This window comes from Heloderma suspectum, chromosome 4 (assembly GCF_057233095.1).
Source record: "Heloderma suspectum isolate Gila_16-S chromosome 4, 16-S_ref, whole genome shotgun sequence".
NCBI classification, from domain to species: Eukaryota; Metazoa; Chordata; class Lepidosauria; order Squamata; family Helodermatidae; genus Heloderma; species Heloderma suspectum.
In genome coordinates, this window is record NC_139461.1 from 297,095,057 (window position 1) to 297,107,499 (window position 12,443).

General features: G+C 44.2%; 1 protein-coding gene across 2 annotated transcripts in view; it reads left to right on the forward strand.

The window, feature by feature from the left end:
* The window catches only part of ZNF831 (zinc finger protein 831), a 127,905-nt gene that overhangs the window by 86,398 nt on the left and 29,064 nt on the right, over positions 1-12,443 (forward strand). For both annotated transcript variants that reach the window (XM_084854294.1, XM_084854296.1), the window contains one exon: positions 2,137-6,375. In XM_084854294.1, coding sequence (XP_084710420.1) covers positions 2,137-6,375 — 4,239 coding nt within the window. The remainder of the gene's footprint in view (positions 1-2,136; positions 6,376-12,443) is intronic.

The following is a 12,443-nucleotide window of genomic DNA, read 5'->3' on the forward strand; positions in this document are numbered from 1 at the left end:
TTTACTTCCAATGGTGCATTGAGTCTCAGTCTATGAAAACTTGATTCTCTCTACTTTATTTGTGTAGCAAAATCAGGCCCTGGAATGACTGTTGGTGCAAGTTTCCTAATAATTGTGGCCTGTCTACATCCAGATGGAGATAAAAGTACCAGGTGCTGATTAAACTGCAATTAATCTATCAATTTGGTTTGCCTCCCATGGGGTCTGGGCATTCGGCTTCCTTTTTAGGATTGTTTAGATCAGTGTTTCCCAAACCTGTGATAGCTAAGTACCAAATTAAATATGCTGTTATACAGTGTAATAGACAATTCCAGCCCCTCTTTTAACTTCAGTGGGGAATGCCATACATGTGCTTAAGAGTGTGCTTGGAATTCTGGATTACAAAGTTAGAACCAAAACAATATGTGTCATACAGAGTTTATAGAGAGTATTTATCTAAATTCTCCAGATGACTCAGTTGCAAAGGCTTCAAGCAGGTGACAGTGAATTAAAAAATGTGTAAAACAGCCAGTGTTAACAATACTTACATAAATGAGTAAAATAATTACCTAGATATGGTAATACTCCTCAGTTTTCATGACAAAAGGGCAATATGAGATGGTTATGAAGTTGCTCTTGAATTTTTTTGATGTGTAAAAATATCATCATACATCATAACAGTAGTGACTGCATGTTGAATGGGTGGCTAAATTCATATTGCAATATTGCCTCCAGATGTCTCTGTTTTGGACTGATGTGGAAATCAGATTCCCAGGTTTCTGTTTTTCCGTTAGAAGGCTATTCTGAAGAACGTGTAGCTAGGTTTACTTTATTTATGAAATTTCTAGCCTGCTTTTCTTCCACTAGGGGGACCTCAGCATGGCTAATAGCATAGAGATGTAAATAATGAAGGCATTATCATATAGTATAGTTCAAGATATTGTGCAGAAATTTGCAGTCCATGATAGTTATTAAAATGTTCTTGCTACCATACCAGCATAACTTGTCTGCTTTTAGTACCCTGTAAAAAAAAAAAGCTTTAGGGCGCAATCCTGTCTAGATAGGCAGCTGCCTCCGAACTCGGAGGCGACTGCCTATCCGAAGCAGGGCAGGAGAAGCACGGAGGGCATCATTCCCTCTGCACTTCTCCTGCGCTGCTTTTTCTGCTAGACAGCTGATTGTGGCTGTGTAGCTGCAGGAGCATGGAGTGGGGAAGGAGGCTGCTGTACAACACATTGGATGTGTTGTACAGGCAGCTACGATCTCCCTGCCCCAGAACACCCCCAGCCATGCCCTTTTCCGGCCCCTCCGTGCTCCTCTTGTGAGCACAGAGGACGGGGCTGTTCCGCGCTGCCTGTGAGGCAGCACGGAAGTGCGGGGAGGTCAGTTTTCCAGGAACCAACCTCGGAACGCAGGCTCTGAGGTCGGTTCCCAGAAAATAGCATTGTGAAGGGCTCCTTGGAGGGCTCTCTTAGTCTAATCCAGTAGCTAAGTCCAGACACAGACAAAGGGATTCCTTTCAAAGCTTTATTTTTCTTTTACAACTTAACAACTATACTGTTTGCAACTAGATCTGAGCAGCACAGTACCTATACCCTAAGTTGGAATAGTTGGTCCCCGTTTGAAAGGCAATTACTGGCAGACCCCTGAACTTAAGGACTAGGGAGAGTCCCTCCCTTTTTCCCTTGGAGTTTCTGGGCGCAGCCGTTGTTTGCGCGCCAACCTGGCACTTCGCCTCCTTTCCGCACCCTCCATCTGGTGCCGCTCTCTGCGTCTGCGTCGTGCATCCACCAAGTCTGCTATCTGTGCTGGGTCACTCCCTGGACTGCTAACTAAACTAGGAATGCTGGTGGGAGGAATCTCCGTCAGCTGTTGGTCCTGGGAAAGAGGAGCGCACTCCTCTCCCAGGAGCGACTGCTCTTCCTCAGAATCAGAACTACTCTGGGATTCTATGGGCTCAGTGTCCACCCTGACAAGCATATCCTTTGGCTGTCTAGCCACTGTCTAGCGGCCATAGGATTGCTCCCTCCGAAAGTGCCAATATAATTGGACTAATTATTTTCTAATACTTATATAGATTTCGAATTATGTAAAAAAAAAAGGAGGAAAGAAAGGGTTGATTTCAAATATAATTGTTTTTCTTTGTTTCTCCCACAGATAATTGGGTATAAATTGTTGGAGAACATAAAAGGCATGGAGGCACAGAGATTTCCTTGTCCCCTGATCTCTCTAGATGATCAACCAGTTCAGCTCTCTTGCCTTCAAGCCATACCAGCAGCATCAAATCTCTCACTAAGCCCGGTGATTCTCCAGCCAGAACATGCGCTCCCTCAGACTATATACCTGAAAGCGCTTACCATACCACTTTATCAAACCACCCCGTCAGAATGCCTTCAGCCAAACCACAAGCTACCCACAGGCCAAACCAGTATCAGTTTAGACAGCACAAATATACCTTTAATCCTAAACCCACATTCAGAGCGAACGGATAAACTTCAGGCAGTCATTCAGAAGCAGCCTGGGACAATAAACCTAGTTAGTGGCCTACCAGTTTTGCCACAAAATTCATCTTCATATGCACCACTTGGGAGCCCAGGGAAATCCAAAAGTGCTGGGAAGTACCTCTGTAAACATTGTGGGCGTGATTGCCTGAAGCCAAGTGTTCTTGAGAAACACATGCGCTCACATACAGGTGAGAGGCCTTTCCCATGTACAACATGTGGCACTGCATTTAAAACCCAAAGCAATCTGTATAAACACAGGAGAACCCAAACTCATGTCAACAATGCCAGGCTGCCCTCAGAGTCTGGCAGTGGTAGTCTATTAGAAGAAAATGAGAAGGTGACTGAGAGTGTTGGATCCCCCCAGACAACAAAAGCCAATGATAGAAACTGTGACCACCCAAGGACAATGATTAAACAAGCTATTTCAGAGTCCAGTGCTGTAGCAACCAATGAGAAGCATCCTCTTGATACCTCACTGCCAGCAGTGAATGCTTTATTTCTCGTATCTGAAAGACAATGGGTGACAACAGTCGACTCTTATCATGAAGGAGTAAATCGGAGTGTACTTGAGAAAGAGACCATGAAGGATTCAGCAAATCTACTCCAGAGAAGGAAGATCCAGGAGCAAATTTCTCCAACAGTAAGTAAGCACAGTCAGCTACAGAGGCAGCAAGCCACATATTCAGAGAAACCATGGGACAGCAGATCTCCAGATTACAAGCTGAAGAAATGTGAGAGCACTGACTCAGGTTATCTGTCACGCTCTGACAGTGTGGAGCAGCAGATGCTGTCCCCCAGTCCCCTGCATAGTCTTTGCGAGCACAGCACAGAATCAGAAGGTGATATAGCCGTTAGCAATCTCAGGTGCACAGCAGGAAATAGTTCAAAAGTAGATTCTGCTGGGAAAGCAACAGGAGCCTTAAGAATAGAGAAAAAGAAGCTGGAAGAACATATCTCAAAGCTGATCTCTCATAATAAAGCTGTGGTTGATGACACCCAATTGGACAATGTTAGACCCAGGAAAACAGTCCTGTCTAAGCAGGGCAGCATTGATTTGCCACTGCCTTATACATACAAAGACTCATTTCATTTTGATATAAGGCCTCCTGACATAAACAGGAAAAAGAATCTTTCTCTGTGCTCAGCCAAGTCCATCTTCACACCCATGGAAAAACCCAAACCCTTGTTTTTTCACTCAGTTCCCACTCAGTTCTCAACAACAATAGACTGTGTTCCTGTTACCAGAAGTAACTCTCTGCCTTTTATTGAGAGTACAAAGAGGATACAGGACCGAGTGGATAGTTCAAAATATTCTTTCACTAGAATGTCACCGAATACAAGTTGTTCTGGTTTGTTGCATAGCAACAACTTCGCTGCAAGTATGACAGATTTTCCTAACAGCCATCCCCGAGCACTTGTCAGACAGGTGGCGGTAGATGACTTGCCATTAAGTAATATGATTGAATCTTCACCTTCTTTGGAAGAGATGAAAGGCACTAAAAAGCCTGGAGCTGGGGGGGAAGGAGCAAACACAAAGTATAAGAAACCCAGTCAAAGAAAAATTAAAATGTTCTCTCAGGAAAAATGGCAGGTCTATGGGGATGAGACGTTTAAGAAAATCTACCAGAAAATGAAAAGTAACCAAACGGCCAAGAAACAAAAGGGAAATAAGGTAACAGACATTTCAAACTTCCATTTGGATACCAAGGAAACAGCTAGTTGTGAGGGAATTAGCCTGCCAAGAGATGGCAAGAGCGCCACAATTAGAAATCTAGTTTCATCCCCAGTAGCCATTTCTGCAAAACTAAATACTAAAGAGACAGAAGGCTGTTCCATTGGTAGTCCTATATTGCAGCATGCTTCCTCACAGGAGAATTCGGGCAGCTTTGCAGAATTAATGGAGACATCATATTCAGTCAGTGTTTGTGAACACAGTGGGGTGACTAAAACATTTCTTGAACACAGATGCAGAGAGTTGAGTGTTTCAGAGCGAGACCTGAGTGGCAACAATCAGGTTCTGCCTTTCAGTTCCAGTTCTGAATTGAGATTCCAAATTCAGCAGGCTACAGACCAGGATAGTGCCCCATTAAACATCGCTAGCCTCAGTGATACTGGCTCAGAAGTGACACATGCACAAGGGGAGTTTATTAAATGTATGCTGCTATGTGAGGGTGTTTCAACCAACAAAGGAGAAGATACCAGTGGGAAAGAAAGCTTCCAGCTTGCACTGGTGGCCTTACCACCACACCACTGTAATAGCAGTGAGCCAGTGCAGAAACCCCAAAAGTTACCCTCTGAAAGAAAAAAGCTGAAAGTGGATAAAGTGAAGAGTAAAGAAAATGCAACCTTAAAAACTAGTCCTGGTCCCAGTAGCTCAACAGAGAGAATTGTGAAATTGCTAGACAGTTACAAAGTTATTGGTATGGATGCTCCAGAATCAATAGACCACTCAGTTAAAGGAGAAAAACAGACAGTAGTGGTAGCAACAAATGCATCCGGTACCAGCATGGAATATGAGGAAGCAGTCCAGCATCCTGCAATGACCTCTAATAATAGGAATTATGTTCCTGATGTTACTGATACAGCAAGTGTATCAGCACTTTCATTTTCTGAACTCAGAACTGATGTAACAAAGGAATACACCTGTAATTCATATGCTTTACAAAAGCTGACCAGAAAACCATGTCCCACAATAACAGAGACAGGAATGTCATCAAAAAGTGGAGACATGGCACCAGTATCTACCCCTACTCATCATCTATTATTTGATCAAGTAACTCCCCATCTGAAGAAAAATGACTTTCTCCCAAAGTATATCCTAAAATATTCACAAGAAGGGAATAGTACAGCCTTGCCATTGATTCTTGAAGGAGAGCCAGAGAATATGCCCTGTATTTCACTGCCAAGTACTTTGACTGAGTCTCCTTACTCTGCCACTAACAATAGGTCCCTTGGTAATTCTTCAGATATATGTTTGTGTCCTTTGCAGTTGGAATGGAATCATCCAACCAGCGAAAAAGAACTAAAATGGGATGTGCATACAACATGGAAGTCTCTGGTTGCTTGTCCACCAGCTATCCTAGAAACAACCAGCATTTCAACCAGATCTCATCTTCAAAGTGCCAGGCAAAAGGAGAACACAAAAAGTATGTGGAAAGGAACAAGTAACAGAGACAGTTTAGGAAATCAAAAGTCAGCACAGGACAGGCATGGGCACACAATTGTTTGTACATCACACACTCCAGGGAAGAAAATATGTTTTACAACTGTGTATACAGGTGGTTTTTTCATATCTTCAGATATGACTGGACGGAGTTCAGCCCTACAGTTAATACACTCAGGAAGCAGCTCAGTAATATCACTTTCTTCATTGGTTGAAAGGACAGTTTTGTGTGGAAATACTGAGGAGAAAATCAAGGAATGGCAGTCAGATGTTAACTCTTTTCCAGAATTTCAGGGCCTGCCCACCTGTTCAGTGGATGATTCCAGATGTATTTGCCATTCCTCTGACATGCTTTATTGCCATGTGCTCTGCACTCAAGAGAAGGAAGTGCACACACTGCCCCAAGTAACTGTAGTTTCTCATGCAGAAAACTCAGAAGTCCCAAACATGCATATATCCTTCCCAACTCTAAATGCTGAGCCTCAGTTGACCTGGTGTTGCTTAAATAGAAACCTCCCTCTTCCGGTTGAGCAGAAGGAGAAGAAAGATTCGGCTTATTCTACCTTGCACACTGCTAAGAATGAAAACATCATTTCAAAATGTACCCTGTCCTTTTGCAAAATGAAAAACACCAGGAAGGCTTCTAGTGAAGGTTTGGAACCTTCTGGAACAACTGGAACCCCCCAAACAACAATCTCTTCTTTTTCACAGAGGCAGCAGATAGAGAAGGTAATGTCTTTACTCCCTTCCTATCCAAATAGAGGGATGTGCCTTTTTACTCAGAATAAAATAGGAGAATGGAGGTGTTGATATTTCATCTTGTCAGTAGTGATAGTAGCGGCTTCTGATAGGGTCATACTCTGGGTATTCAATGACCATGTGGCTATTCATGATAATAAGATTATTGTTTCATAGAAAGTTGAACGCTCAAAGTTAGGGGTGATCACCCATCCCTATAGTGTACTAGTCACCAGTATGACTTGTGCTTTTTGTGTGGCTGTTGAACATTAATTAATTTTATTATGTTTATATCCTGCCTTTATTGCAGGAGCAGGGAACCTGTGGTCCTCCAGATGTGGTTGGACTACAGCTCCTATGGATCCTGATCATTGACCATGCTGACTGGGGCTAATGGGAGTTTAAATCAAACAGCATCTGGAGCACAGGATTCCCACTCTTGCTTTATTTCAGTGCCTCTATTCAGTCATCCATATGCCGCCCAGTGGAGCTCTTTAGGGTTGTCTGGGGCCTTTTACATTCTGGCCTTAAGGACACTATGTGGAGCCATCTGTGGCCTGCTGTAATGCACTGGCTAGGCACTTCCAGGATCAAATCTCTTGCATCCTCTGGGACTTAGACTCCAGTGTTACTGCAGGTGGATCTAGTGGGGTATCCAGAACACAGTCTTGTCCAGTTTTTTTGGTGAGTTTCAGTTGGTACAGCTCAAGGACATGGACAAGGTGCTTGGACAGGTTTGTGCAACCACTTCCATATTGGAACCTTGCCCTTCTTGGCTAATAAAAACTAGCAGGGAGGGAACAGCTGGCTGGGCTACGGGGGTGAGTAATGCCTCCTTGCGAGAGGGAGTGGTCCTAGGCCACCTGAAAGAGGCAGTGATGAGACCGCTCCTGAAGAAATCCTCCTTAGACCTGGAAAACCTTAATAATTATAGGCTGGTTGCAAAGGTTCTATTCCTGGGCAAGGTCCTTGAGTGAGTGGTTGCCAACCAGCTTCAGGCACTCTTGGATGAGACTGATTAACTGGATCCATTTCAGTCGGGGTTCAGGCCAGGTTTTGGCACAGAAACAGCCTTGGTCGCCCTGTATGATGACTATGTCGGGAGAAAGACCAGGAGAGTGTGACCCTGTTGATTCTCCTTGATCTCTCAGCGGTTTTTGATACTATCGACCATGGTGTCCTTCTGGGACGAGTCTCTGAGTTGGGAGTGGGAGGCACTGCATTGCAATGGTTTCGCTCCTACTTGGAGGGTCAGCTCCAGAAGGTGGTGCTTGGGGAACACTGCTCAGCACCGTGGATTCTCCGATATGAGGTTCCACAGGGGTCAGTTTTGTCCCCCATGCTGTTCAACATCTACATGAAACCATTGAGTGCGGTCATCCGTAGTTTTGGAGTGTGTTGTCATCAGTATGCTGATGACATGCAGCTCTATTTCACCTTTTCATCTTCTTCAGGTGAGGCTGTGTATGTGCTGAATCAGTGCCTGGCTGCGACAATGGACTGGAAGAGGGCTAATAAACTGAAGCTCATTCCAGACAACACTGAGATGCTGTTGGTGACTGGTTGTGATGACTGGATGGAGGGTGTTCAACCTGTTCTGGATGGGGTTGCACTCGCCTTGAAGGAGCAGGTCCGTAGCTTGGGGGTCCTCCTGGAACCATCTTTGTCACTTGAGGCTCAGGTGGCCTCATAGCACAGAGTGCCTTCTACCAACTTCGGTTGGTAGCCCAGCTACGCCTCTATCTGGACAGGGATAACCTGATTTCAGTTGTCTGTGCTCTGGTAACCTCCAAGTGAGATTACTGCAATGCTCTTTACAAGGGGCTGCCTTTGAAGACAGTTCAGAAGCTGCAGCTCGTGCAAAATGAAGCAGCTAGATTGATAATGGGGACCATAGAGTCATAGAATAGTAGGGTTGGAAGGGGCCTATAAGGCCATCGAGTTCAACCCCCTGCTCAGTGCAGGAATCCAAGTCAAAGCATCCCCGACAGATGGCTGTCCAGCCTCATCTTGAACGCCTCCAGTGTGGGAGAGCGTACTACCTCCCTAGGTAATTGCTTCCATTGTCGTATTGCTCTAACAGTCAGGAAGTTTTTCCTGATGTTCAGCCGGAATCTGACTTCCTGTAACTTGAGGCCATTATTCTATGTCCTGCATTCTGGGATGATCAAGAAGAGATCCTGGCCTTCCTCTCTGTGACAACCTTTCAAGTACTTGAAGAGCACTGTCATATCTCCCCCCAGTCTTCTCTTCTCAAGTCAAAACATGCCCAATTCTTTCAGTCTCTCTTCATAGGGCTTTGTTTCCAGTCCCCTGATGATCTTCATTGCCCTCCTCTGAACCCTCTCCAGCTTGTCTGCATTCTTCTTCAAGTGCAGTGCCCAGAACTGGACACAGTACTCCAGATGAGGCCTAACCAGTGCTGAGTAGAGGGGAACTAGTACTTCCTGGGGTTTGGAAGCTATGCTTCTATCAATGCAGCCCAAAAGAGCATTGGCCTTTTTTGCAGCCACATCACATTGTTGGCTCATATTCAGCTTGTGATCGACAACAATTCCAAGATCCTTCTCGCTTGTAGTGTTGTTGAGCCACATATTACCCATCTTGTAACTGTGCATTTGGTTTCTTTTTCCTAGGTGCAGAACTTGGCATTTATCCCTATTAAATGTCATTCTGTTGTTTTCTGCCCAGCGCTCCAGTCTATCAAGATCACTTTGAATTTTGTTCCTGTCTTCCAAGGTATTAGCTGTTCTGCCCAATTTTGTGTCATCTGCAACTTTGATGAGCATTCCCTGCACCTCCTCCTCCAAGTCATTCATAAAAATGTTGAAGAGCACTGGGCCCAGGACTGAGCCCTGTGGTATCCCGCTCGTTACCTCTCCCCAGTTTGAGAAGATCCCATTGATAAACACTCTGAGTCCGATTCTGTAGCCAACTGTGGATCCACCGGATCGTTGTTTCATCTAGCCCACTTTGAGCTAGTTTGCTCATCAGGAGATCATGGGGCACTTTGTCAAAAGCTTTGCTGAAGTCGAGGTATATTATGTCCATAGGATTCCCACAGTCCACAAGGGAGGTTACCTGATCCAAAAATGAGATCAGATTCGTCTGGCAGGATTTGTTCTTGACAAATCCATGTTGGCTTTGCGTAATCATTGCATTGTTTTCAAGGTGCTTACAGATGGATTGCTTTATCATCTGCTCCAGAATTTTCCCTGGGATTGATGTCAGACTGACTGGTCTGTAGTTCCCAGGTTCCTCCTTTTTACCCTTTTTGAAGATAGGGACAACGTTAGCCCTCTTCCAGATATCTGGCACTTCACCTGTCCTCCATGATTTCTCAAAGATAATAGACAGTGGTTCTGAGAGTTCTTCTGCCAGTTCCTTTATTACTCTAGGATGCAGTTGAACTGGCTGTGGAGATTTGAACTCATTCAAAGTAATTAGGTGTTCCTTGACCATATGCCTATCGCTGTCAAGCTGCAATCCTGCCCCTTCAGCCTGTACTTCGCCTTTGCCAGGGGGCTCATAGACCCTCTTTTGGGAGAAGACTGAGCCAAAGTAGGAATTGAGCTCTTCTGCCTTTTCTTTGTCACCTGTTATCATTTTGCCATCCTTATTTAATAGTTGAACCACCATTTCTTTCCTCTGTCTTTTACTATGGACGTATCTGAAGAAAGCCTTTTTGTTGTTTTTAGCCTCCCTCGCTAACCTCAGCTGTTTCTCAGCTTTAGCCTTCCTGACACCATCCCTGCAATTCTGTGCTACCTGCCTGTACTGTAACATTGTAGCTTATCCTTCCTTCCACTTCCTATATGTGTGCTTTTTCATTTTCAGGTCATCTCTAAGCTTTTTGTGAAGCTACATTGGCTTCTTCTGTTGTCTTCCACCTTTCTTTCTTGTTGGAATTGTTTGTAATTGGTCTTGAGAATTTCCTTTTTTAAAAGCTCCCACCCATCTTGGACTCCTTTTCTCATTAGAGTCGTGTGCCATGTGACCTTGCTTATCATTGTTCTATTAAAATCAGCTTTCCTAAAATCCAGGGTATGCGTTTGGCTACACTCAGCTTTTGCTTCCTTTACAACCAAAAACTCAAGTATAACATGGTCGCTTTCCCCAGAGTTCCTGTAACTGCTACTTTATCCACTAAGTCATTTCTGTTGGTTAGGATTAAGTCAAGGATAGCCGATCCTCTAGTTCCTTCCTCTACTTTCTGTAGGAGGAAGTTATCCGCCACACAAGTCAGGAATTTCCTGGAGGGGCCATGTTTTGCAGAATTTGTCTCCCAACAAATATCGGGGAAACTGAAGTCCCCGATTACTACTACATCATGCTTCCTTGAAACACTGGCAGTTTGCTTTTCAAAAGTTTCATCCTCGTCTTCTCCTTGATTGGGTGGCCGGTAGTAGACTCCAACCACCAGGTTCCTTTTATTCTTTGCTCCATTTATTTTAACCCAGATGCTCTCGATGGGGGCAAGCTCCTCCTCCTGTATTTCTGTGCAGAGATATGTATTTTTCACATACAGTGCAACCCCACCTCCCTTTCTGTTCCTCCTGTTCTTTTTGAACAAGTTACAGTCACGTGAAAATGAAAGTATACCCTCTTTGAGTTCTGTGGTTTTACATATCAGGACATAATAAAAATCATCTGGTCCTTAGCAGGTCTTAAAATTAGGTAAATACAACCTCAGATGAACAACAACACATGACATGTTACACCGTGTCGTTATTTATTTTACAGAAATAAAGCCAAAATGGAGAAGCCATGTGTGAAAAACTAAGTACACCCTTACTGCTTCCATAGGTATGAAGAGGCTAACAACCTCAGATGAACAACAACACATGACATATTACACTGTGTCATTATTTATTTTACGGAAAAAAAGCCAAAATGGAGAAGCCATGTGTGAAAAACTAAGTACACCTTATGATTCAATCGCTTGTAGAACCACCTTTAGCAGCAATAACTTGAAGTAATCGTTTTCTGTATGACTTTATCAGTCTCTCAAATCATTGTGGAGGAATTTTGGTCCACTCTTCTTTACAACATTGCTTCAGTTCGTTGAGGTTTGTGGGCATTTGTTTATGCAGAGCTCTCTTAAGGTCCCGCCACAGCATTTCAATCGGGTTGAGGTCTGGACTTTGACTGGGCCATTGCAACACCTTGATACTTTTCTTTTTCAGCCATTCTGTTGTAGATTTGCTGGTGTGCTTGGGATCATTGTCCTGTTGCATGACCCAATTTCGCCCAAGCTTTAGCTGTCGGACAGATGGCCTCACATTTGACTTTAGAATACTTTGGTATACAGAGGAGGTCATGGTCGACTCAATGACTGCAAGGTGCCCAGGTCCTGTGGCTGCAAAACAAGCCCAAATCATCACCCCTCTGCCACCGTGCTTGAGAGTTGGTATGATATGTTTGTGCTGATAAGCTGTGTTTAGTTTTTGCCAAACGTGGCACTGTTCATTATGGCCAAACATCTCCACTTTGGTCTCGTCTGTCCAAAGGACATTGTTCCAGAAGTCTTATGATTTGTTCAGATGCAACTTTGCAAACCTAAGCCGTGTTGCCATGTTCTTTTTAGAGAGAAGAGGCTTTCTCCTGGCAACCCTTCCAAACAAACCATACTTGTTCAGTCTTTTTCTGATTGTACTGTCATGAACTTTAACATTTAACATGCTAACTGAGGCCTGTGGAGTCTGAGATGTAACTCTTGGATGATTTGCAGTATCTCTGAGCATTGCACAGTCTGCCCTTGGGGTGAATTTGCTGGGACGTCCACTCCTGGGAAGATTGGCAACTGTCTTGAATGTTTTCCACTTGTGAATAATCTTCCTCACTGTAGAATAATGGACTTGAAATTGTTTGGAAATGGCCTTATAACCCTTCCCAGATTGATGGGCAGCAACAATTGCTTCTCTCAGATCATTGCTGATGTCTTTACTCTTTGGCATTGTGTTAACCCCCTTCATGGATCACTGCCTTGTTGTGGTGAAGGGGCTTGCGTAACTCAGTGAAGCCATAAGCTATGCTGTGCAGGGCCACCCAAGATGGAC